The sequence below is a fragment of the Rhinolophus sinicus genome, chromosome 12, assembly GCF_057876585.1.
Source record: "Rhinolophus sinicus isolate RSI-liver-muscle chromosome 12, RSI-T2T, whole genome shotgun sequence".
Classification (NCBI taxonomy): domain Eukaryota; kingdom Metazoa; phylum Chordata; class Mammalia; order Chiroptera; family Rhinolophidae; genus Rhinolophus; species Rhinolophus sinicus.
The window spans coordinates 15,499,078-15,526,308 of NC_142512.1; the positions used below are offsets into that span (position 1 = coordinate 15,499,078).

Consider the following 27,231-nt stretch of genomic DNA (forward strand, 5'->3'; position numbering starts at 1 on the left):
CCTAAATTCAAAGCTCTTAGATGATTTGCTAATTCACCACTGAAAGACTGGCGAGCAGCTGTTTGCTCTGTGTACAGGAAATGATTTCCAAAGATTTCGTCATAAGCTTCAACCCATGTGAAGGACTTCTGGCATCCTCTGAAGTTCATCTCCATGAAACTCATATTTGTGAACCTGTTAAAACTCCTCCTTCCCCTTTCCTCCAGGTCAGAGGCAATTTTCCTCTAGTCGTTGACAGTATAGTGACCAGGGGTTACTGAAAATGTGCGTGTTGAACTAACAGCCGACACGTGTTTAAGAATAAATTGACAAAATTTCACTTCCTATCCTTAAATATTTAGAAAGGCAACCCAAACTAAAAGGGAAAATGACCGTCTTGGTCTGATCAGGCTGCTGTAACAAAATCACAGACTGGGTGGCTTACAAGCAACAGAAAATTATTGTTCACAGTTCTGGAGGTTGGGAAGTCCAAGGTCAAGGTGTCAGCATGGTTGCCTTTGGGTGAGGGCCCTCTTCCTGTTCCATAGCAGCTGCTTTTTTGCTGTGTCCTCACATAATGGAAGGAGGTAGGGATCTCTCTGGAACTTTTTCATAAGGCATTAATCCCATTGAGGGTTCTACCTCATGACTTACGCACCTCCTAAAGGCTCCACCTCCTAATACCATCGCATCAGGCATTGGGATTTCAACATATGGATTTTGGGGGACACAAATATTCAGACAATAGCAATCACTATTAACTTTCAAATTATGGACCTTGAGTATGTAAAAGACAGACTTCAGTCCTTTTTCCCAGTGTGCTTTCCAGAGTACGTTAATGGAGGAGACATATGCTCCAAAGATTGAGTCCAGGTTAAGTAATATAAGTGAGTGAAATAATTTCTCGAGGACATGCTGTCTCTAGAAGCAGCCACTAGCTACCTCTAAGCCATAGCTGCCGTGTATGCCAGGTATTGCCAGATCTTCCAATTTTTTCAAGAAAAAGAAAAAAATGAAGATTTTTCATGTGAAGTCTGTCAATTTTAAATGTTGACTCAATTTTTTTTAAATGGTGCAGACCAAACAAACCACATATGTAGGCCACTCACCCATAACCTCTGGCCTATGAATCCAACTCTTCTGCAGCCTCAATGAGTTGAAAATAAAATCCTATATAGAGGCATCAAGGAGTGTTACACACGTCCTCCCGTACCCCAATATTAGGAGTCTGCCATCTGTATCCCCCTGAAAGAAGTCTCTGGTAATCAAGTGGCTTTCATATGCAGATGATTACAAGCTAATAACGATTCAAAGAGTATTTGGGCTCTTCTTCCAAATGCTGAATTGTCAGACACATTTAACTCTTAACTGCTCTGGGATGGTCTGTGGACGTGACTGTCTGTTCTCCCGCAATCGTACCGTCTGGTGGTCACTGTTGTGGCTTGCTTGCCTGACCACCAAACCACAGTCCTTGACCACGGTCAGTGTTGCTCCACCCTCCTTCAAGACAATCATAAGCCTCAGCAAGTGGGTATAAGCTTGCATGCACATATGTTAATCCCCTTTATTAAAAATACCAGATAGTTTGCTGATCAATAAACAAAGTATTTATTCAGCACCCATGTGCCAAGCACTGTGCTAGGCACTGTGGTGGATACAAAATTGAAGACATAGTCCCTGCCCTTAAGGAGCTTACATTCTCATGGAGACAAAACTAACATACATGTACCAGCTAGAAACAGTGCAAGACAATATAGAATATATAGAATGTGGTGTAAGAGTATGTCATACAGACTTGAAGCTTTAGAGGGATTCAAAAAAGACAATAGGCCTCAGAATCAAGATTTCTTGAGGAGCCAGGAAAGGGGCCAGGCCTTGAAGGGCTGAAGAAAGGTAAACTGAGGTGCCTCTTAGGTAGAAGTGGGAGTGAAGTTTCAAAGGAAGACAAAAAGTATGCATTTGATATGGGGGCTAAGAAGTCACTGGATTTCTGAGCAGATAAGTGACTTGATCATAAAAAGTCCAAGTACTTCAATGCAAATTTATGTCATATGCAAATGGCTTAGGGGACACCCTACAGAGTACTGGAAACCTCGGCAGTATTGTGACAACACAGATGGCACTCACCTGTCAAAGGAAAACACAGCCGTACATAAAATGCAGGCTATCAAGGATAGATGACAATTCTAGTAAGTCCCTTACCCGACATGCCAATAGCTCCAATATTTCCTAATTTCCACAGGTCCTGGAGACAGAGTGAGAGGTTTCATTACCAAGATCCAGGACTGGGGTGCTTTCTGCTTAGAAGGTCTACACAAGAGGAAATGAAAGATATTAGGACATGTAAGAGTGACACAGAAAAAGAACAAGTGGAAGAGAGAAACAAATAGAAATCCATAGTGAAGAAACGCACCAAAATGCGTATAAAATGTATCTCCTAGGGAGATGCAATTTGCACGTCCATTTTTTTTTAAATGAACATCTATTGTATTTCTACAACAAAAAACCTATGCCTTAGTCAAGTGTGCTTTTTAATATTACCGGTAGAATCCAGGAACCCCTTAAATTATGTTAGGTAAATTAGTCACAAAATTCCATATCCTGAATCTCACTTTTCAGTTGATTTGCATTATGAAAAAGGGTGTTTTGGAAGAATTAATACTGAGAAGTAAGTTAGGGAAGAAATGAGGACTCTTTCGTATGTTCAGGGAAGTTTGGGTAACTTGTTAAGCAACACAGGGCTAGGGATGGTGGTAGTGGAACTGGCCAAACTGGTGTGAGGTCAGTGATTGAAATTACCACTGCCCAGGGCCCAGAGTAGTAGACAGCATGGTATCCTGCCATTAAGAATTCTCATCCCATAAAATCAGAGAAATCAAAATCCCATAACTGACTGTTTAGGTCATAAATTCAAAATTTGTTTCCTGTTTTATCCAGGCATTAGTATGTACAGACATTCCCTACTTAAGTGGTCAGTGAATAGATTTCAGGATTAAAATTTTGCCACAAAAATTCCACGAATTGGATGACGCAGTTAACTAAGGGAGAACAAATATAACTAGAGAAACCTGTTTCCAGCCCCAAAATAACTTTAAAATCCTTCTAATTAAATTCAAGCTTTCTTGAACAAAGACACAACAAAATTTAAGAATCCCATAATAAGGATACATTCCAAGATCCACATTTAAGATTTTTTTAAAAACCACTTAGGGAAAGAAAGCAGTCCCATTAAACCTACATTCCATAACTGCAACAATCATATTCAAAGTTACCGATCAGCAACATGTAAAATACTTAAATTCCATTACTTATGCATATTCCATTTAAAGATGCTAAAATACTATTCACTTAACTTCACAATCTGAAAATTCCCATTTAGGATTATTGTGTTTAATCTAAACCTTCATCTTTGAGGACAATCTCACACCCTAGTAAGCTACCACTTAACCAGGCTGGAACTACTTAGGATATAGTCCTGCGCCTACATGCTGTTTATTAAAACTATTTGAAATCATCTCTTTCCTGGGGGTGTCCATTTCAGTCCTCTCGGTTTTCTGACTTAAGACAGTGTGAAGGCAAACTTGCTGAGACCTAGAGAAGTTAATATTTTGGGTATTTATTGAATCACGGGCATTAAGTGCCTATTTCTGTGGAACCTGTCTAATTTTGACCTGATTGGGAACGTAAACCAGGTACTTGGCTCTGAAAAGCTTCTTGGCTTTTCATGAAGCAAATGACAAATGTCCATCAGACAAAGGCCCAGGAGAAATGAATCCCTGCCTAACTGGTTAATTGTTCATCTGGTTCCAAAGTCAACATTCTAATTTGTTTTTCAGGTCTAAAGATATTTCTGTTGCTTTCCAAAAAGGTGGCCATTACCTGTCTTTTTCTGTATATTTCTTAATGTACAAATGCAAGCAAATAAGATGCTACATTAGCTTTCTGACTATGGACTCTTTTGTAGCTAAACTCCTGCTGCTATAGGAACTACCCCACCTCTGCCTTTTCCATGTCATCTGACAACTTGGAAGTTTTGCAAAACCCAGATGAGAACTATCTAGACAACAGAAATAAATCTTCTTCCTACTGGAGCTGGCATTCTGAATTAGTAAGGTGTATATACAGCCACAGTATATCAGCCACATATTTCCAATCGTGAAATGAAATCCAGTTGAAAGCTGTGGAGATACACAAAGAGTGGGCATGTAAACTGCTCCAAGCTCAGACCTATGCAGGAGAGCTGGAATATGTTATCATGATTTAAAAGATCACACACAAAAGCTTTAATTCAGCGAGAGAGAGATGGAATTCAGTTTTATTATGTCCTCTCTGAAACTTCCATTTACACCATGGTCTCGTCTATCAAAGAGGAGGAGGAAAAAGCTCTGCCTTACACCATAGAACTCAAGTACTCATGTACTTGTTCGTTAGAGGCGGCGGGTATTTTTTTCTCCAGTTTTTTGGCTCCAAGAGATTACACTTTCAGTACCAGTGTAGTGAGGAACCACTGGCAAACTGCTGGAAATGTCTTCTGGATTAATCAGTGTACCATTTTATAAAGTGCTTCTGGAGTTAAAATCTGTCAAGCTGTCAAAAGTGTCCACACTTTTGCAACACAAAGGCTAAAAGAATCCCGATGGGTATGTCACTGAGTCCTTCCCAGCTGGGTCTCATTATTGGCACTGCCATTTTACCCGCCGAGGCGCTGGCCCTCACCCCAGGCGAAGCCTCCTGGCCGCTCTTCAGGTAGTGGATTATAATTTGGATCCTCATCTGGCGTATCAAAAACAGCCTTCCTAAAAGACAGGCAACAGATGTATCTTAGTCCCAGAGTCAACCTACGTTCTAAATATTGCAGAGTCAAAAAGATCCCACGGGGTTCCTACCAATGGACAAGCATTACATCTACCTACCAATGAGAGAGTTATCATATTTTGAAAGTATTCATAATTATTTCGTATTTACATTAGTTTTTACCTCCTTTACTAATTTTTACTACAAAAGCAAAACATGTTAATTGTAGAGAAAACAGGAACAATATAGGAACATCCTAAATCCCCAGAGATAATTATTGATGTTTTCATTACTCTTCCAGAACTTTTATATATGTACTTTTATAAGTTAGGTCATACTTCTTCTGTTTTATAACCTGATTTTCACTAAATTTATCATGAATGTCTACCCACAACCATTGACAGATGAATGGATAAGCAAAATAGTATATAGGTACAATGCAATATTATTCAACCTTAAAAAGAAATTCTGACACATGCCACACCATGGATGACCTTTCAAAACAGTACGCTAAGTGAAATAAGATAGTCACCAACGGACAAATGTTGAACGATTCCACTTCTATGAGGAACCTAGTGTAGTCAAACTCATAGAGTCAGAATGTAGAGTAGTGGTTGTCAAAGGCTGGGGGGAGGGAAAATGGGGAGTTACTGTTTAATGGGTACAGTTTCAGTTTGGCAAGATGAAAAGAGTTCTATGGATAGATGGTGGTGATAGAAGCACAATGTGAATGTACTTAATGCCACTGAACTATACACTTAAAATGCATAAGATGATAAATTCTATGCTATGTGTATTTTACAACAATCAAAAATTTTTTAAAATTAACAAGTTATTCCAAGAAAAATTACAGAACATAGGATGGGATAGTAAATGTCCAAAAACTTTAAAAATACTATTACGTGGTCATTCAAAATCTCCCTAAAGAATTAACCATTAAAGCAGCTTCCTCTATTTACATTTATATTTTTAGTTGTACTTCCCGACAGTTGATAAAATTAGAAATGTATCTGAAAACTTCTATTTTATATTGGGGTCAGGAAAAGCATCTATATTTCAATATGAGCTCCTTTAATTCTTATAAATTAACAATAAAAACAGACACATCAATAGAAAAAATACAGGGCTGATCAGGCAATTCAAAAAGGAAATCCAGGGGCCGGCCCGGTGGCTTAGATGGTTGGAGCTCCGTGCTTCTAAAACCAAAGGCTGCCAGTTCGATTCCCACATGGGCCAGTGGGCTCTCAACCACAAGGTTGCCCATTTAACTCTTCGAGTCCCACAAGGGATGGTGGGCGGTGTTCCCTGCAACTAAGATCGAACACGGCACCTTGAGCTGAGCTGCCTCCCAGATGGCTCAGTTGGTTGGAGCGTGTCCTCTCAACCACTAGGTTGCCGGTTCGACTCCTGCAAGGGATGGTGGGCTGTGCTCCCTGCAACTAGCAACAGCAACTGGACCTGGAACTGAGTTGCACCCTCCACAACTAAGACTGAAAGGACAAAAACTTGAAGCTGAACGGCACCCTCCACAACTAAGATTGAAAGGACAACAACTTGACTTGGAGAAAAAAAAAAGTCCTGGAAGTACACACTGTTCCCCAATAAAGTCCTGTTTCCTCCCCCACCCCCCAAAAAAAAATCTTAAAAAAAAATAAATCCAAATGGTCAGTAAACATGAAGATGTTTGCTCTCACAATAATTACAGGAAATCATGTTACAAACTAAGACCCTTTCTACTTCCCAAACATTAGATGGAGCAGGACAAAGTAGGTGTTATAGTAAAGTAGGTCTTATAGTAAAATAAGACCCGGTCTTATATTAAATTATGTATTATATATTATAATATCATTTTATATATATCATATCATATCATATCATATCATATCATATTATAGACCGGGTCTTACATGTATTAATTTTTGCTCCAAAAGATGTATTAGAGCTGATTGTGCAGCTAGGTCTTATTTTCGGGGATATATGGTACTACTGGAATACTACTTAGCAAAAAAAAAAAAAACAATTATTGATAATATGCAACAAAATAGATGGATTTCAAAAACATTATGTTGAATGAAAGAGGCTTTACACAGAGGAGTACACACATACTTATGATTCTACTCATAAAATTATAGAATGTGCAAAACTAATCTGTGGAAGAACAATTTCAGTATAGTGACTGTTTCTATATAAGGACTGACAGGAAAAGGGACATGAGGAAACCTTCTGGGTAATGGTAGTTTTCTTTATCTTGATAGGAGTTTGGGTATGCAACCTATGTAAGCTATGTGCATCTATGCAAGACCTTAGTTGACACATTTGAGATTCGTGTATACTGTTGTATATAAATAGAGAACTCTAGTTAATGATATACACCTAGACAAAGTACCTAGACAATTAAGTATACGGGAATGGAAAGATGGATGGATAGATGTATAAAAAGCAAGAACAGTAAAATATTAATTGTAGAATCTATGTGGTGGGTAAATGATATTCACTGTACAATTTTTCCCACTTTCCTGTAAGTTTGGAAATTTCCATAATAAAATATTGGAGGAAGAGTAAAGAAAAAATCTAGAAAGAAGCATGTGGAATTGTATTAGATCCAGGAGTATCAGCATAAACCAGTGTTTTAAAAAATATACAGATCTAAAACTATAAATATAAATGTATAGCGTATACTCATATGCATACACGTAATTCCCTTGCTCTGTTTACCGAGAGGACCTGGGAACAGGAACACTCCAAAAACAATAAGCACATCCAGATCCTGGCTACAAATACTATTCTCCACTAAGAAAAAACTAGGGCTCCCTGAAGACATAGCATCAATGAGAGCACAAGATGAGCCTGGGATATCTTGTTGGGCCAGAAAGTAATAAAGTGCTGCTAACAACAGCAGCAACAAGATAGGAGCATGCTGGAAGCACTGAGAAGCCAGTTTGAAGGGGTTGCCATTGGCCAAATCTGAGACAATGCGAGCATCAAAACAAACAATAAGGGATTATAATCCACGAATAAGACATGAAACCATGAATTCATGCAGCTATAAATGAGTTGAAATTTTATAAGGAAAGGAATATTTACATAGTCTTAAAGTACCTTCCCACAACGCAATGACAAAAGGAAAAACAGGAACTTTACAGTGGAGAAGCCTCACAGGCCTTCATTAAGTAAGCAAAGTGACTACAACCATTTTGACAAATTCAAAAAACTGAAATCCTGTGCTAACAGCCTGCAATTAGAAGAACGCAGTGTCACTTCTCTGATATTCCTGCTGAAGATGTAAAGCCTTGTGAGGGAACATTAGACAAACCCAAATTGAGAGACATTGTACAAAATGGGCCTACAATCTTCACAAATGTCAACATCATGAAAATCAAGAAAAAGACTAAGGAGCTGTTATAAACTGAAGGAGACTAATGAGATGTAACTAAATGTAACCCCTAAATCTGAACTGGATTCTTCTGCTATAAACGTTATAAAACGTTATTAGGACAATTGGCAAGTGTGAAATTGGGTTTGAGGATTAACACTTATTTCCTGATTTTGACCGTAGAAAAATGTCCATGATTATAGAAAATACACATTAAGGGGGGGTTATGGGGCATCAGATTGACAATTTAATTTGAAATACAAAGGCAAAAAAGGTCATCCGTACTGTTTGTAATTTTCTATAAGTTTGAAACTGTTTCAAAATTAAAAAAAAAAAATACATAAAAACCAGAGAGACACCGTGTTATGGCTATCAAACTAGGAAAGAGTTAATACAATACCTCCCACGTTTGATGAGGATGTGGGGAAATGGCAGAAATTGCTAGTAGAAATGTAAACTTGAACATCATTCTGGATGGCAATTTGGCAATAAAATAGCAATTCCACTTCTAGGAATTTGTCCTTTGAAAATAATCACAGCTGTGTGCAAAGATTTTAGCTACAAGGATGTTCACCACTCCAATTATAGAAAGGAAAACCTACTATCAACGTCCATCAATAAGGGATTAGTAAAATTATACTATATTCATACCATGGGGTACCATGTAGCTGTTACAATTTTGTAGGACATTTACGATGGAAAAATGCTTATGACATATTACTTTAAAAGGTTATAAAAAACATTTTTTTAAAGTACACAGACAATTAAAGACTGAAGAATATGTATCAAAAAGTTAACAATGTTACACATAAGTGATGGGACTGAAGATTTTACTTCCATTTTGCTTCACTATTTTACAACCAACATTTTATAATAAAAATACACATTTTCTTCCTCAGGTGATCCTTTTTTAATGCAGTATATCCCAAGGACACAAAATGCTGAAGTAGAAAGAGGTCCTATACATCAAAGCGCTACCCCCAGGAAACATGAAGTGCAAAAAAGGAGAAAGGACTTGCTTAAAATCACATAGCTGGTCAGTGGAACAGCCTACACCTGGTTTCCAGCCCAAAGCTGTATTTCCACTCCACTGTTCATCTCTACCACCTCTGCAGAAGACCAGACATTCCACCGTTAAAAACTTTCCTCCGGTCGGTCAGCTTTGCCCATTTTGCTACTTCACCTCTCTAAACTCGGAGCTTTTGTGAAACCAGTAAGCTCCTCCCTGCGACAGGAGGTGCTAGGTTACCCGGGACAGCACCTTCCAAGTCAGCCTCAGACGTCCTGAGTCTATTTACCTGGCTCCTCCACAACTCTGGCACTGTCTGCTCCTACCCAATACAATTGCTCAACTGTACCCAGACTGCTCCATCTGCCTATATACTGACCTGCTGTGTGTGCCGGGAGCTACAGGAGTCTCAGGAAAGCACAGATCATTGACCCTGTCCCAGTTTATCTGCCCCAAACACATAACCTGGTATTAAATACTCACAAAATAGATGGTGTTTTCAGAATTCTTATTCCACCGGGCTGATTGGGAAATACATCTTCTAAGAAAAAATATATGTGTCCAACTGCAATACCTAGAGTCAACCAGAAATAAAGGAGAGGATTAAAATTTTGATTGCAGGTGAGTCTGCCAACATGAATTCCTTATATTTAGGAAGAAATGTCAATATAATTATTAACAAGTTGCGTACGGATCACGAGAATCTTCGTTTTTTTCTGAGCCATGCATTAAGGACAGATAATGAGAATTCTCGTTTTTACTGTTGACTCTTTACTTTGCATATTTTATTGAATTATTTGTAGAATAATTATTTATAGAATAATTTATTTGTAGAATCTATTATTTATAGAAAAATAATAAATGACATAGAAGCATTTACGCTTTAAAGAGTGCATTTTAAAGTAGTTTCTTTTAAAAACCTGCTGGAACAGAGGGGTATGAGGGATTTAAACCCTGCCGTACGCAACGTGTTAAAAGTTTAAAAACTAATATTGTAGTCTTTGAGCGTAGAACTATCACATAATCCCACAATAGCTATTATGTGAAGGCCAGTAAACTAAACATAAAAAACAGCGACAAAATAAGTTTGTAAGTAAAATAATAGAAAAAGTAGTGATAAGATTCTTACCCAAGAGGTCCACAATGATTGAGTTCCCCAACAACAAGGAAAAGCCCATGAGCACCCACGGTAGAAAGGGGGCCTGGAAATTAAGAAGGCCGAAGAAGTTCATGCGGACATATGGGTTCCTTCGGCTCCATACGTAGACAAGCATTATTGTAAAGGCCTGACCCAAGAAAACTAAGCTCACAAACAAACCAAATATCTAGCAGATGGTATTAAGGAAAATACCAGCGTTAAAAGTGAAATAGGGAAGAGGGGCAAGAGAACTAAGGATTGTGTTCTAACAAGTCTGAATTAGGAACATGGAGTATTAGTTACTTACATCTTTAGAAGAAAAGAGCCTGAAAATAATTTCCCAGAGCAATCAGGCAAAAATCTGCTTAGGCCAAATCATCTGGATGGTATCTATTTCAAAGCAATATTGTGCTTTCATGAAGTTCCTTCCTCTTTGGAAAATGTGTTATTTGGTCAATAATTGTATTAAATTCACTCACCCTTAGTACCTTTACAGAGGTAAATAAAGCCAGTAGGAGTAAAATCCATTTTGTCAGACAGGACTACATTCAAGTCTATTATACAGATGACAATTCTTTAAAAAAAAAATAATAATTTACTAGTTTTGATAGTAAACAAATAAGTATCTTACCAACTTAGTTTAAAAGTGAAGTACACCCATTAATAATAATATATCTAAGATATGTAATAGTAACCCACCTGGGTTAAAAGTTCCTCTAACTTGCTCACAGTAGAAAAGCATCCTGTCCAATCTCTAGGCTTAGAAAGCTGTCACATAAAGTGTGCTGTAAAATAAATAGTACCCTGAAGCTAAAATCTGGAGGTCTACTTTTCTCTGTTTGTTCAGAGTATCCAATGAATTGTGGGAGGCAGATGAAAAGCTTTAGGAAGAGACGCGATGTTCTTTAACATTGTTCTCTATTTGTTCTATTTGTTAAAGGATACAGTCATTAAGAATCCACCAAAAAGGAACATAAATACAAAGTCTGCTGTCCGACCTCGGAAAGAGCCTTCTTCTAGCATTCGACAGTAACGGTATCTTAAGTTCCAAGTTAAGAAAATGTTAAACACATAAACATGAAGAAAGTAAAATTTAATGTATCACTTAAGTATACTTGGATTCCATGTTATTTGCAAGAAGTCAAGTCTTCGTTTCTGTAAGAACATTTATGAGTGGCAGGATGATTACTTGTCTTTTACCAGGCATTTTAGACTAGCTCCATATTTAACAAAAACTGTTCCTGAAGGGGGAACTAAGCAAAATGCTGCATAATATTGCTATTAAACCTTTTAAACCAGTCATCTATTAAACCTTTTCAGATTTGTATCATCTTTTCCATGTTCAACCACACCACAATCTACATCACCCTTGCTTTTTCACAACGTAACTAGGAAGAAATCCCCATGAAGAAACCTTGTGTGATAACCTAGTTTTTCAGACCAGGGAGATTAAGCATTCCTATACCTCAGTCAATGAAGATGCATTACAATGAAAAAATTTAGTTATTAGAAACTTACCAGAATGATCTACCATAGAGGAGACACAGGAATCCACGCTAGGGCAGGAATCCTGTAACCCCTAAGTGGCCCTCTGTCTACTGCAGTTGACCTCAGCTGTGACTGCCCTCTTAATCCAGAGGGGCAGGGTGGAGGAGAAAGCTCTGCTCAATGGCCCCAATTATCCTATGACCAGAGCACAACTCTTCCTCTCTTTCAATGACCTGGAACGTGGCAAGCCCGGCAGACATTACGGCACTGTCTTTTCAGCCAGGAGAACCAGCAACTAAGATACAAGGAAATCTCAAGTTCTCCATTCCTCATGAACCCACTCCCAACCCTCTATCAAAACTCTGTTAATTATTACTGTACTCAGATTGTGTTTTATTACTTGGTATCTAATGAGGCAGAAAAAAATTAACAAAAGTGAACCTGGGGCCGGACCTGTGGCTCAGGTGGTTGGAGAGCCTATGCCGAGGTCGTCAGTTCAATTCCCACATGGACCAGGGAGCTGCGCCCTCTATAGCTAAGATTGTGAACAATAGCTCTCCCTGGAGCTGGGCTGCCATGAGCAGCCAGAGGTTGGCATAAGCTGGCATGAGCTGCCATGGGCTGCCATGGGCTGCTGAGTGCTGCCACGGGCTACCATATGCCGCCATAAGCGGCTGGTGGCCAGTTTGAGTCGCCGGCAGCCAGCGTGAGCCACCGGCAGCTGGCAAGAGCTGCTGTGAGCAACCGACTGACAACTGGCAACTGACTGCCTCAGCCGGGGGGAGAGCAAGGCTCATAACACCAGCATGGGCCTGGGAGCTGTGTCCTACACAACGAGCCTGAGAAACAATGGCTTGAACCGGAGTGGGGGGGAGGGAGGCAGAAGAGGAGGGCAAAAAAAAAGTGAACCTGAAGGGGGACTGCCCAGGCCTGAACCCCCTCCCCAGGAACCTTCCAGGCTCATCCCCTAGAAATAAATCAAAATGTCCAAACACTCTCCTAAAAAGAAGACATAAGACCCAACTGGTATTAACTGGTTCTTCACACATGCGCAAACTGTTAAAACCTGTTCGTTACTAGAACTCTAGCCTCATTATAACACAATTAAAATAAAATGAACATTAAGGTTTGGCACCCCAGTGGGTTTTTCTGTATGCATTCTGGGTACAGAGCATGTGCGGAAAGAAACTAGTTACATATCCAACATATGTCAATCAAATGATCTTAGTATATAACTCACATCTCCTGCTGTAAGAGAATTTACCCACCCTTTCCTATATAAGAAAAAGCTAACCTAAAGTTAGGTGCAGTTGTCTGCCCCGGCAATTTCTATGCCAGCATCTTTCTTCTTGAATAAACTTACTTCCCCCCTCTCCTCATTTCAGGCTGAGTCTGAATTTTTTCACCTTTTGCAAATGACCAGGGGTTAATTCCAATGACACAACAGTATCTGCTGACGTTATTTTATAATTATGCCTCAATTAAATCACTCCTCTCCCTTGATCAGATTTGCAAGTGACTTGTGGGCAGAAATGTAATCATTTGATGGTTAAATACCACCCATTTGAATGCACAGTGACCTATAAACACCCTCAAAACATTACTATTTGACCAACTAACTACTCTGTGTACTACTGAGCCAGTACTAGAAGTTACAGCTAAGTTTGAACTTAACATATTTCCTAAGTAAACCTAGTTTTTACGCAAACCCCACTTAATAAAGGATACAGAAAAATCATGTTAAATAAAAAATTGAATCCAACTGGCCCAAAAAATAAGAAATTGGTGATTAGCCTCCATATCTGTTAAAAGAAAAACAATCAAGAGAAAGATAAATTAAGTAAAATATACCAGGAAACATTTCCATATTAAAAGACATACCCTATGACTACAATGGCTGAAAGGCCATGGATACATGATACTATGTTCTGAACCAAAAAGCGGGGCACACAATCTGACACTGATTTTTGTGCTGCTTCTAGTTGAAAGTCTGAATCATAAAGTCAGACCTGAAATTTGTAAGGATAATAAGACAGAAAACTTGAGATTGTGATTGTCTTTTTAAAAAGCCCACCCTGTATATATGGTCAGGCAAATTATGAAAAACATTTAATGGAAAGACTTGGTTAATTTGAATAGAAAACAATGCTTTCATATACATAGTATCATAATGTAATGACTAGTCTTGATAACCAAGAAAAACTCTAGGGAATCTAATATAAATCACAAAGAAATGTTTCTATATTAGGCAGTCCAAAACATCCAGAGTAAAGAGTAATTTTAAAGTGCATACTCAAGTTCTAGTCTGAACAAATAGCCAACTCCCTATAAGACCTAATGCTCTAATAATTATAGTCTAATTGACAGATATAAGGACACTCATTTTCTTATATGAAACCCCGATACAGACTTCCCTACCCAATCCTCCACACCCACAATGAAAACTTCTACTCACAAAGGGAGAGAGAGCACTTAACATTTTAAAGTGTTTTAACATATTCTATTATCTTAATCCTGTGCCACCCCCTCCCCCATTTCACATACAAAGAAAGAGACTTGAATACTTTTTAAAATGGCTTGCCCGAGGACACAAGGGCTTATAAAGGAGGACTCTGAACTCACACCTAGAATTCCTAACTCCTAAAGCAAATATACGGTATCAAGCCAAGCAAGCATTAACTTAGAAGCAATGCTTAGATGGAGATACAGCTCCCAGGAAAGCCCATGTGAGTATTAAAGGAAGAAGAGAGTGACAAGAGTCCACAGGGCTGCTTTATGCATCATTAGTAACTACTGAAGTTGAAACAATTCAGTTCTACATACTAACTTAACTGCATCCAGGACTTTAGAACCCTCAACCTAGCGAGGAGACAAGCATATAAATAAGTGCAAGTATGAGATGAGAGATACTCTAAAAGGGTTATTTACAGATATCCTAGGGACACAAAGGAGAATGAATCTGAGGTTACACAAAAGCTGTGTCTTGAAAGGCAAGCTGGAATTCAATAGGTATAAAGTGAATGAAACACATCTGAGACAGGGAATACCATGTATAGAGGCAGAATTACTGGCTTTTGGGTCTCTCTCCCACTCCAACTATAACCTATATGCACATCCTGGAGCAGTATATCTCTCTTTTAGCATTCTAATTACTGGAAAGGACTATCTCCCACTGTAATCTAATAAATATGGCACGCTGTTTTAGATGCCGGACTTTTGGAGTTTGGAAGATGGATCAATTTAAGGACATCCTGTGAGATTTTCCCTGGGCAGCTAGCTGGTTAGTCTCTCAAATACAATATTAACTCTGAACTATTGTTTCCTAAATATAGGAACTGGACACATCAAATCAAAACCCTGCAGATAACTTTAAAAAGAAGAGATTTTTAATTACCTACCTTTGGTGAATCTGATTTGGTACATGATGAGGAACTTGAGACTCTCCCAATTAGGCTGCAGAACCACTGCTCTATACCCCCCACAATAAGACTTATAATCAAATATTCCCACTGATATACTTCTTGAGATAGTATATGGCAGGACATGCTACTAAAAAGAAAAAAAAAGTTTAAAAACTGAAATAATCATAGTTATGATGGATCACTTACTTGAAAGTGTTTAAAGATTAATTCAGGATTGAAGTACAGCTGAAACGGTGTGATCAATTCCAACTGCTGAAATAGAAAAAGAGCTCTTTAAAGCAAATCGATCAAGAAACAAAACTGCATCATTTATAACAAAGGATCAGTAGGCCTAGCAATTTCCAACTCTCAGTCACTTAGACTGAATCCTTTAAGGCAGGAGGAAGAGGATGGTAAAGAATTCTCTAGAACTGGTACAATTCTTTGTATCCCCAAAACCTAACACAGAATAAGTTTGTTTTACATTGCAGTAGTTGAAGCTGACACGAAGGCATGGGAGCTACGTGGTGTTCCAGGTGCTGTTATCTTAGATACAGGACAAGTAAAGGACAGCTGCCATGAATCTGCCCATCACATAGGCACCACCTGAAACACCTGTGTGAAGCAATGCAACTCACTCAAAAGAACCGAGACTCGAGGCCCTGCCGCCGTCTGGCCTGGGTCACTCCAGCCAACCTCTATATCTGCACTCTCTTTATTTCAAGACTCTTCCCTCTCGACAACTTCCAGCTTTCTATCCTCAATATCCAAGCTTCTCCACTAACCAGACTTTTCTCCCATTAGTCACCGCGATACCACTTGGCCATTGCCAGAGTTCTCCGGCATGTTTTCTGGGTGGGCGGCTCCCGCAGCCCAGACTTGCTGTAAGTCCGGCCTTCATCTCTCAAAAACTGACGTGCAGTCCTGATCCTCCACCAATCATGCAACAGCACTCCCTTCTTGGGTCACTAGATAAGCACTCTCGGAGCCATTTCGAACCCCAGAGTGTCCATCTCCACGCACCCCGAGACCAACCCATCTGGGCTTCCCCGAGGCCCAAACCCCAGTTTCCTGAAGACCCGGTCATATCCAGCCCGGAGAATGAGAAGCTGGCGCTGCAGCTGCTCACCACAGCGGCGGTGGTAAGGACGCAGGCGGTGGTGTAGGCGCGGCTAACTGGTGGGATTTGCAGGTACTCCAGCCGGAGGCTCTGGTACGCCATCTTCCCCACCGCCACCTGCCCCCCCCCTCCGACTTCCCCTTCCGCCAGTCAGTCCAAGCGGCGAGGCGGGATCAAAGCGGAGCCCTCCCGTTGGCCTGCCCGCTGATGTCCAATCAGCGCCGCGCAATCGGCCAGCCACCAATCGCTAGAGCCCTAAGGAAAGCCATTCACCAATCACGAGTTGCGTCTCCGCGGCGTCCCAGCCTTGCTTCTCCAGCCACCAGCGTCGGGAGAAGAGAGTAAATACCCGTTTCTTTCGCCAATCCCCGCGGGCCACAGCTAGCTGCCCGCCCGGCCCCTGTCTGTCCCCAATCTAGGTGGCCCATTCCCGACGGGACAGCCAGCCAATCAGGAGCGGGATAGCATCCCGCCTTTGCTCTCGTTCGCCGAGGCAGGCGTCCGTCGGAATTTTGGGGAGCCAGCAGTGCCACCGATCTCCGGCAGCAAGAGGTGGTTTAAAGGAGGTGGCGGGAAGCCGGTGTTTGATAAAATTCGTCACCCTTATGGTCGCTTCGGTAAGTGCCACGGGCTGCATTTTCTGAGAGGAGGAGAGGGAAGGAGTGGCACTGGGTTAGGCATCTTCGCGGGGCGCTGGAGCAGCGTAGCCGGCCGGCTTCCAACCCAAAAGTCCCGACATGCCCTGGGGTCGCGGCGCGGGAGGGGCTGGTCCTCCGGCCGGAAGCAGGTCCTGCGGGCGGTTTCTGGAGTTCAGTCAACTCAGCTCATCGAGGTGTCCTGGACGCCTCCCGCCGTTTACTCTGCAAATATTGATTTAGCTACCCTTATCCTACCCTCTGGAACTCTAGGGCTAGCTGAGGTGAGACAGGCCCGTGGTAATGTCCTAAAGTAGAATTCGGTCAGCGCCGGAAGACAAGTCCTGATGGGGATTCAACGGAGGGGGTGCGTCACCAGGGCAGTGTATTTAAGCTGACCCTTGAAGGATATTTGGCCCCGGCACCCTTCTTTGAGGGAAAAACGTAACAGGGAAAGAAAATAGCTCGGTCTGGTTGGAACAAGGAGCAATCAGATTTTGACAGGCAGTGTAAAGAATGTCATAGTTAATCAGGTGAGTTATAAGGAAGCACTAAAGGTTGTTAGAACAGGGAGTAACCATCAAGACTGGTAGCATATATAAGGAAGGAACCAAGTAAAAGTGGTTTTTAAAAGGTATGAATGAGTAATTCAGAGGACAAATCTGAAGCGCTAACATGTATTTAGTGGTAATTCTACTGGTAATCAAAAACGCACATTAAAATACTTTTTGCCTGCTCCCCAGATATTACCCCTACAACCGGTTGATAAACCAATGCTGCGTGTACTGCTTACCCTGGTCAGGGAGGATAACAGGCCTGACAGAACTTTGGCAGTGTCACAAAGGGAAGACAGGCAAGATCAGCATTTTTTGAAAATTGCAAGTTTGGTTTATGGTGGGTGGATCTTTCGATTTGGGGGCAGGATTAGGATTGGGGGGGAATCCTGAAATAACAGTGCAGGATTGGTAGAAACAGCTGAGGCAAAGATTTTTGAGGCAAGTGTTTCAGGAACTTTAGGATACAAATTGATGCTTCCCATTGAGGAGCTGATCCATCTTTTGGGGAGTTCAAACCATTAGAAGCGTGAAACTATTATTTTGGCCTCCTGGAATAGTAGTCATGCTAATGTAAACAGTAAGTTGTTTGTTGGGGGTGGGGGGTTTAGATAGTTTCAGTCCTCAGTGTCCAGCCTGTGTGTAGGGCTGGATGGTTTTGGTTTTCAAAAAACAACACTGTAAAACAATTGTATATTTACCAGATTGGCAAAAATTAGAGTGTTGAATAATATCAAGTGTTGGCGAAGATATGAGAAATGTTCATATACTGCAAGTGGGAATGTAAACCAGCCTAGGAACTCTCTGCCCCAGCAAAATGTTCTGGAGGATATTTTGGCAGTATTGAGTGAAATTATGTATCAATAAGTTCTATGGCTCAGCAGTTACTTGCCTATGTAAATATCTTGCGAGTCTCTAAGGAGACATTACAGGAGAGTATTTATTACAACATTATTTCTGGTAGTAAGGTGCTGAAAGCAAACTAGGTGTCTGTCACAAGGAGAATGAGACATTAAGTGTGGTATATGAATATGATAAAATTGATGGAATACTTCATTCAGAACCAATGAAGTAAACAAGTATAATAGTAACATGAAATAAGTGCGAACATGAAAATGTAAACATATATATAGAAAACTTTTTCAAGAATATATATCTAAAACTTATTAAAGATCAATTAAAACTAAAGTTGAATTGAAAAAGCGTATGTTAAAAACATTAGAGTAGGTTCCTGTGGGAGGTGAAATGTGGAAAAGAATAAAACGAGTAAGAGAAGACCTAGCATGAACCAAAAATAGAGTGCCATGAAATAGGACATTATTATCAGCTTAGTTACGCACATGTGAGGTCCTTCAAAAGGACTATGTGATTGGTCAGGTTCAGAGGATGAAGGCCCTTGTAAGCCATTTTGAAAGAGTTTGATCTTGATCCTGAAAGCATAGGGCAGTGTTGAGGAAATAAAAATCCTGCTAACCCAAAGAATCCTCTCTACAGGACATAGAAAAGAAAGCAATTTTTAAATAAATAGTCATATCCAGATTACAACACATTGTAGGAATCTGAGTGAGATAACAAAGACAAAGAAATTCTACCCTGTTTATACAGCCATACAGTTACAACCATTCTATTTTTAGCCATTACATACGTAAATTCTTAAGATTAATGGCATCTTTGTCTTAACATAAGATTTGACTCTACCATTTGCTTCAAATTCTTTCAATAAAGTTCAGCCTAAATTCACCTGGTAATTGAAGTAGCCATTTATTTTAGCTAATTGCCTTTATCTGAAGGAATAATAACACTTCTCTTATTTCTATGACAAACATGTGGTTATAGCTCAGGAAAAGGTGCCTAGGTTAAACTCCCACAGTGACAAGGAAATAGGAGTGCTATTTTCCTGAATGTTTACATGCTAAAGGAATGACTCCTATGCCCTTAAAAACATGTTGAGGTTGTAAAGCTGACAAGAGGTTTGCTCAACTTCTAACTGGGATTTTTTCCAAATGGCTAGATTGGAAGGACAGGGAGTTGAGAACATTGGCAAGGAAGTGGTTGAAGTGGTGAATCTTGGAGCCTAAAATGGATAGGGAAGGACATGAAATGGGACAGACTGAGCACAAGGAAGAGAGGATCAGAGGGGCAACAGTCTTGATGATTAAGGCATGGTGTAAGTATGTGAATGAGAGTTGGAAGAATAGCGTAGGAAATTGTCAAAAAATAGGGGCAGTTGGGGAAAGAAGTTACAAATATCAAGAGTCAGGTTTCTTAAAGTGAAGATGAAGCCATTGAAACTCATGAAACTGAGTCTCTAGGGTGCTGGTTAGGTCATCTGTCTAAATTCAAACATTGTCTAGGAAAACAGACTTCAGAAGATTGAGCCATAGGCCAGAGTCCTGGGTAAATGAGAGGTGAGGGGGGACTTATTCTTTGGATGAGATCGAATGAGAAAAAGGTTGAGTGGGTGGCGTCTTTATTAACCAGTCACTCCTCTGTGGGACAGCCAACACAGAGTGGGTGCTCTTGCCCATGAGGCAGTTTATAACTAGTGGAAACAATGAAGAAGGGGATAGGGAAGTTATAGGCTGATGGAAAGAACCTCAAGAGAGGCAAGGGTTTGTATCCTATTGTGGATGAGTGAGGCTGGAAGTGACATTGCGTATCAAGGAACACAAACTTATTTTTTGTTTGCTTTTCTTTTTCTATCTGTAATGTGATATGTAACTTTCCTCAGATGGTTATGTTTTTTATCCAAGGGATTTTTTTTTTTTACATTTGCAGATTGTTCACAATCAAAATTAACATAGCAAAATAAGCCAAGATGTCTGTCGATCCAATGACCTATGAGACCCAGTTCTTTGGCTTCACACCACAAACTTGCATGCTCAGGATCTACATTGCATTTCAAGATTACCTGTTTGAAGTGATGCAGGCTGTTGAACAGGTTATTCTGAAGAAGCTGGATGGCATCCCAAACTCTGAGATTAGCCCAGTCCAGATTCGTAAATGCACGGAGAAGTTTCTTTCCTTCATGAAAGGACGTTTTGATAACCTTTTTGTCAAAATGGAGCAGCTGTTTTTACAGTGGATTTTGCGTATTCCCCCAAACATCTTGCTTCCAGAAGATAAATCTCAGGAGATGCATCCTTGTAGTGAGGAAGAATTCCAGCTTCTCCAAAAAGAAATTGAACAGTTACAGGAGAAGTATAAGGCTGAGTTATGCACTAAACAGGCCCTTCTTGCAGAATTAGAAGAGCAAAAAATTGTTCAGGCCAAACTCAAACAGACATTGGCTTTGTTTGATGAGCTTGAAAATGTTGGCAGAGATAATGGAACTAGTGATTTTAGGGAGAGCTTGGTGTTCCTGGTCCAGAACTCCAGAAAACTACAGAATATTAGAGACAATGTGGAAAAGGAAAGCAAAAGACTGAAAGTATCTTAATTTCTAAAGAGTAAAAGGAGCCTGTCAAAAGTACAATGACTGGGGGATTTATATCAATGACTATTCTTAATTTAGTGAACTGTATATTTTATTGGATTTTCTTTGTTTACTCTTTCTTGTATTTGCACATCTTCCTGTGTTTTGGTTCACTCTTATATCTGTGTACTACCCCAAACTAATCTTTGAAGCATCTACTCCTTACCAGCTTCTAATAGGTGGGAAGGGATTCTTGATTCAATAACGACTCATTTTGGAGCATGATTGAAGAAATAAAGCTTTCCCTGGCTAGTCAAAGATATTTGTAAAAGTTGTACCTTCGTCATGAGTCCTTTGTAACCTTGATTCTTTTGACTTATTCTTTGGATGAGATCAAATGAGAAAAGGTTGAGTGGGTGGCTTCTTTATTAACCAGTCACTACTCTGTGGGACAGCCAACACAGAGTGTGTGCTCTTGCCCATGAGGAGTTTATAACTAGTGGAAAGAAGCAGGTAGCAGAAAAAGTACAGAAGAAAGAAGTTTTGTTTCTAAAATAAATCCTTTTTTTGACCAAGGCCTTGGTGATGTTAAACAATTTACTGTTTTGGAGCCCAGCAGTGAAAGACCTTGGACAAAAAAGGAGCAGATCTCACTAGACTAGAAAAGGAAGCCTGGAACCGTACCCAATAGCAAAGTTTATATTAACTGTTAGGTCTTTATGTCATTTTTTCCTACTTTAGTTAGTTTTAGAATCTTCCTTGTATCTAATGTTTAATTAACTTATGTAAACACTCATAAGCATCAAATTTTAGTACCCTCTGGGAAATTTTAGCTATGTCTTTTGTAATTAATCCATATAACATGATCGGTCACCCGAGGAAAGAGAAGATATAGCAATAGTTACTCTCAAGGTATTGCATGCCCTCCATGTCTTCCTTTAAAACAGTATTTAGAGTTTCTCCTTTCTGTAGAAGAATAACTTAGTATATTAATATTTGCAAGTAAATAGTCATAGATTTAGGAAGTCTGTTTAACTGGAATATGTTTATTATCAAAGAGTTCTTTTTCCAATCATGTATGAAATATGTTTTTAAAGGCTTTGGTTTTCGATTTTCTGCTGCCTATAATGTCATGGTATGTTTCCTTCTTCAATATGACGTTTTGCCCAATGATTTTTTTTTTTTTTTTTACATTTGAAGCTTATTGAAAATCTCCTAGTGTAGTGGGATTGAATGGTGATTCCCCGAAAGGTGTGTCCATGTCTTGATTCCTGGAACCTATGATGGTGCCTTATTTGGAAAAATAATCTTTACAGGTATTCTTGAGTTAAGGATCTGAAGATAAGGAGGTCATTCTGAATTATCTGGGGAAGTGAGTTGAGCTAAATCCAATGACAAGTGTCCTTACAAAAAGAGAAATTTGAGACAGATCACAGAGGCAGATTGAATGGGTGATACAGCCACAAGTCAAGGAACGCCAACAGCCACTATAAGCTGGAAGTGACAAAGGACAGATTCTCCCCTGGAGCCTCCACAGGGAGTGTGTCCCTGCTGGCATCCTTATTTTGGATTTCTGGCCTCCAGAATTGAGAATACATTTCTGTTGTTTTAAGTCGCTAAGTTTGTTATGGTAGCCACAGGGAACTAATGTACCTAGTGAAATTAAAATGTTAAGATATTCATAAGGATGTAAGCTGTTGTTAAGGAAACAACAGCTGAGAATTCGCTGGTCTCCTTATACATGTAATAATATGGTTTGTCTGAATACAGTTAAAATATGAACGTGACCTAGATAGAAACGTGAAATCTAGTGTTTAGAACTCGAGTCTATTTCATATTGAGTAAGTGCTTAATCGTTGGATATTAATACTGTTACCATTTGTCATAGTAGTGTCTCTACAGGAACAAATTAATCTGCTTAGCCCCATTGTCTTCTAATAATTAAATTCCTCCTTCAAAAATTCAGAAATAGGGGCGGCCGAATGGCTCAGTTGGTTAGAGCGCGAGCTCTCGACAACAAGGTTTGCAGATTGAATTCCCGCATGGGATGGTGGGCTGCACCTCCTGCAACTAAAGATTGAAAATGGCACCTGGACTTGGAGCTGAGCTGCGCCCTCCACAACTGGATTGAAGGACAACAACTTGGAAATGAATGGTCCTGGAGGAACACACTGTTCCCCAATATTCACCAATAAAAATTTTAAAAAATCAGAAATCAGGATAGTAAACAGTCACCCGCTGTGCATCATTGCCGTATCTCCCATCCAGCAGCATCTGTCTCACCCAATTTCCTGCTTCTACATTAGATCCTATGGTTTTGTAATAGTAAACCTTCAATTTCCCTAAATGCCTACTCCTAAGATTTCCCTTGTATTTATTCTTCCTTAAAATATCATGCCTGTTTCCCACTATACACTCCCAAGTAGACTTTTCTCATCCTGCTGCTCCTGTGTCAGGCAGTCAGTTGAGACAGTCTGGCATGGTATTAATAGTAAAGAGTAGACATTACTACCAACCTTACAGAAATAAAAAGAATTATAAGGAAATACTATGTAAGCGGTTCTGCACTCAATTCTGATGGGGGGAGAGGTGGCGGGACGAGGGCAGTTTGCCCACACCACCAAGTGATTTTGGACAGCACCTGGTTGTCCTACAATTCAACTCAACGTGACACCATCTACCCAGAGATAGTATCAGATTCCACAGGTTAAGGGTTCAGCCCCACAAAGACTGCCCTCGACTTCAGATTCCAACCACAAGCCTGTGCTTTTGACTGGCTGACTATAAATCAGAGGTTCCCATGACCCCCTCCTTGGGTTCAGTTAACTTGCTAGAGTGGCTCACAGAACTCAGGGAAACTTTACTCACTAGATTACTGGTTTGTTACAAAGGGTATATGAATCAATAGCCAGATGAAGAGATACATAGAGCAAGGTCTCAAACAAAGGTGCTTTTGTCTCCATGAAGTTTGGGCCTGGCAGAAGCATTCTGGTTACCCAACCATTCTGGAAGCTTTCCAAACCCACTCCTTTGGGTTTTTAAGGAGGCTTTATTACATAAATCAGGGGCCATTGGTGATTGAAGTTGAACCTCTACCTCATACCCTGTACAAAAATAAAATGGATCACAGACCCAAATATAAGAGCTAAAACTATAAAAATTCTAAGAAGAAAACAGGCTTAAATCCTTGTGGTCTTGAATTAGGCAATAGAGATGACACCAAAAACAAGCAACAAAGGAAAAAAAAAAGGGACATAAAAAAAAAAAAAGTTTTGTATTTCAAAGACAGCCTCACAAAAGGGAAAAGACAAACCACAGAATAGGAGGAAAATTTTTACAAATCATATCTGAAAATGGACTTGTATTTAGAATATATAAAGAACTCAAAATTCAAGACGAACATCCAAATTTTAAAATGGATAAAGGATCTGAGTAGTCATTTCTTCAAAGAAGATAATACACATGGCTAAGAAACATGAAAAGGTACTACTCAACATCATTAGCCATCAGGGAAATGCAAGGCAAAACCACAATGAGATACCACTTCACACTCATTAAAATGACTATAATTTTTTTAAAACGAGACCTTTGAGATTTCCTATCTTCTGTGGGTTTGGGTGGGGGTCCATGGAAAGAGGACATGCTTGGCTTGACCTCCCTGTCCGACCGAGGCGGTGCACAGAGCATAGATCTAGGGACTGGCAGGAGGGAGAATCCAGCAATCAGCTTAGAAGCACTCATGTTTTCCAGGAAGACAATTAGCAGCAGCGCAAACAGCAGGGATTCCTGGAACTGCCCTCCCCCCTACACACACCACCACCACCTCCAAAGCTTGTTTCCTCAGCTGGGCATGAGCACTGTGAGCTAAAGTGACCTTTGTGAATTTTGCCTCTCGCTCTGTGTATAGATTCTAAAGGGAACAGCCCTGTCTGGCTGCAGGGTGAGGTCCAGGACACGGTCTTTGGAGGTGGGCCGGCCCAAGTGGGCAGTTAGAGTGGGTGGGACGTTGGGAGGTGTTGCTCTTCCTCATAGGTTAGAGGGGCCTGGCTTAGAACCCCAGTGCTGACAGTGCTAGTGGCAGGTCCTGGACACGCTTCACCTCTCAAGCCTCAGTTTCCTCATTTGAACATTGGAGAAAATATGGGTGCTTGACTCACAGGGTCATAAAAATTAAGTGAGACCATCTCTGCAAAAATTTTCCTAGCACACAGTCAGTGCTCAGTAAAGTGTTGCTATTATTATTATTATTATTATTACTATCATCATCATCATCATCATCATCCTGGCCTCATAAGGGGTGTTGTCAACATGGTGAATTGACCCCTGTTCATATTTGGCTGTTGGCCTGGCAGACTCAGAACCCTGATTTGTGTTCACTCAGACCATGCATCCTCCTTCCACAGACAGATCTCTCTAAATGGATGGAGACCTTCCATCTCAGCCCGTAGCAGAGATCCTCTGGGAAGAGGCTGGCTCTCTCCCCTTTGTGAGGGGTGTGTGCTCTGGGCAGGTCCCAGAAGCAGGAGCTAATGGCAGTCTTTGTGCATACAAAGCCTTTGGTAGATTCTGGCTCCTGGCCCAGGACTCATGAAGGTTTTCCTGGAATCCTCTGGCACCAAGCAGGGAGTGACCTTCAGGTATCTGCCTTTTCAGGGCTGTGTGGGAATCCCAAGCTCCCCGGCCTAGTGCAGATTTATTTGTCTTATTGCTGGGCACCAGAAGAGTGTCTGCCAAGGTGAGCTCACTGAGTTGGTCAAGCCCTCTCAATCCCTGAGAAATAACAGTCCCCAGAGATCCCCTGGGCTGGGCCCAGAGGTGTTTTACACGTATTCATTTCTGTACAGATGAATCGGGTGGAAAAGAACAAGGTGTCCTAGGGACAGTGAGTCTTTGTTGTTCAACCTTACAGCTTAATATGCAATGGAATGGGCCTCCGCAGTAGCTAGAGCACATCTAACACCCTCACTCCTCGCTTACCCTCAGCCCCTCCTCAGTAAGCCCTTGCTTGTACACACACACCCAACCCCACTGACAGGTTGGTGTGGCTTTCTCCATGTCTCAGCCTCGCACACTGCTCTTCCATGCTACCCTACACACCTCCAAGCTGTCATTCCCCTTGTGGTCTGCAACTTGAAAAATTCCTTGACCCTTGGTCTTGAGGCCAGGTGGAGAAATTGAGGCTCCATACACTGCCTTATGCACAGGGGTGGCTTCAGCAATTCTAACAGCAAAGGGGCTTCAAAGCAACAAATCTGGTTGGAAGGAGGTAGGGGGGACTTGAAACCATTTGCATCACATAACACTTTAAATAAAACTGAGAAAACATCCATTGCCAAGATCAAAGAATGGGGGGACTAGTGGAGATTATGGGGGAGTTCAAATTCCCCCTTCATTTCCCCTTGAACTCACCACTATCTTCAAGGGAGAGAGAACATTTTCTTTAGTAATAATTGTTCATATTTGTAAAGAGCTATACAGTGTAAGAGCATTGTCATTGTTCTGGCACTTCCCAAATTTCAAGCATTCTTAATCAGGCTTGTTGATTTTTGCTGTATCTGTGGGCCATCTGTACAGTTTCATTACTAATTTTTTTCCTTTAATTCACTTAAATATTTTTAGACTTGTCCTAAGCAGTAATATCTGTGGAATCTTGAATTCGGTATATTGGTTACATTTTTTGTAAAACAGCAAAATAAGTACAGAACCGTTTAAAAAAATGTTGTACTTATGCCACCTAAAATCGTCTTATTTATCCGTGGGGATACACAATACCACTCTTAGGGAAGCACTAATTATTTAATTGTATTGTCATTACAATCCTGTTAGCTGCACTATATTCTTAAGCCCCTTCTAGAAAGGAGAAAACCAATACCTACAGAGGTTAAATGATTTTCTAAATCCCTTACAGATAGAAAATGTCAGAACTAGGACTGGAGAGCACACTTGCAGTTTGTAAATCTGAAACACATTCTCCCTTTCTCAAAGACTGTTTCATCATCTCCCGTTCCTATCTGAGGCCTCCATGATACATCTCCCTCCTCTACGGCCACCCAAACTGGCAAAGATCTCTGCCGACTGGATTGCTAAACCAGACAGCACATCCTCCATTCAGATTTCTTTAAACTTTCTGCTGAATTTGACCCTGTTGACCACTCCCTGGAGTTCTTTATCCCTAGACCTAACTCCTCCGACTTCTCATCTGCCTCTTTTATTCAGCTCATCCCTTAAAGGTTGGTGGTCCTCAGGGCGCCCTGTGAAGCCTCATCTCTTCCCACCCTCCTGGGCAATCTTATCTACGCTTGTGGTTTCAACCATGGCCTTCATG

General features: G+C 40.5%; 2 protein-coding genes across 6 annotated transcripts; one reads left to right on the forward strand and one right to left on the reverse strand.

Annotated features, from left to right (window-relative positions):
* Window positions 1–4,261: 4,261 nt before the first annotated feature.
* Window positions 4,262–16,466, reverse strand: DERL2 (derlin 2). 2 transcript variants are annotated; one of them, XM_019718108.3, is made up of 7 exons: window positions 16,312–16,466; window positions 15,390–15,455; window positions 13,510–13,583; window positions 11,239–11,332; window positions 10,285–10,480; window positions 9,639–9,729; window positions 4,262–4,775 (listed from the first exon to the last, which is right to left on the reverse strand). In XM_019718108.3, exons 1-7 carry the CDS (start codon window positions 16,402–16,404, stop codon window positions 4,670–4,672), a joined length of 720 nt encoding a protein of 239 aa, XP_019573667.1. In that variant the 5' UTR covers window positions 16,405–16,466; the 3' UTR covers window positions 4,262–4,669. The 2 variants fall into 2 exon arrangements, with proteins under 2 accessions (XP_019573667.1, XP_019573668.1); XM_019718109.3 differs by having other exon boundaries at window positions 15,390–15,452; window positions 16,312–16,450.
* Window positions 16,467–16,780: 314 nt separating this feature from the next.
* On the forward strand, window positions 16,781–21,065 carry MIS12 (MIS12 kinetochore complex component). 4 transcript variants are annotated; one of them, XM_019718110.3, is made up of 2 exons: window positions 16,781–16,919; window positions 20,270–21,065. In XM_019718110.3, exon 2 carries the CDS (start codon window positions 20,310–20,312, stop codon window positions 20,928–20,930), a length of 621 nt encoding a protein of 206 aa, XP_019573669.2. In that variant the 5' UTR covers window positions 16,781–16,919; window positions 20,270–20,309; the 3' UTR covers window positions 20,931–21,065. The 4 variants fall into 4 exon arrangements, with proteins under 4 accessions (XP_019573669.2, XP_019573670.2, XP_019573671.2 ...); XM_019718111.3 differs by lacking the exon at window positions 16,781–16,919 and adding an exon at window positions 17,083–17,221; XM_019718112.3 differs by lacking the exon at window positions 16,781–16,919 and adding an exon at window positions 17,349–17,470.
* Window positions 21,066–27,231: the final 6,166 nt, after the last annotated feature.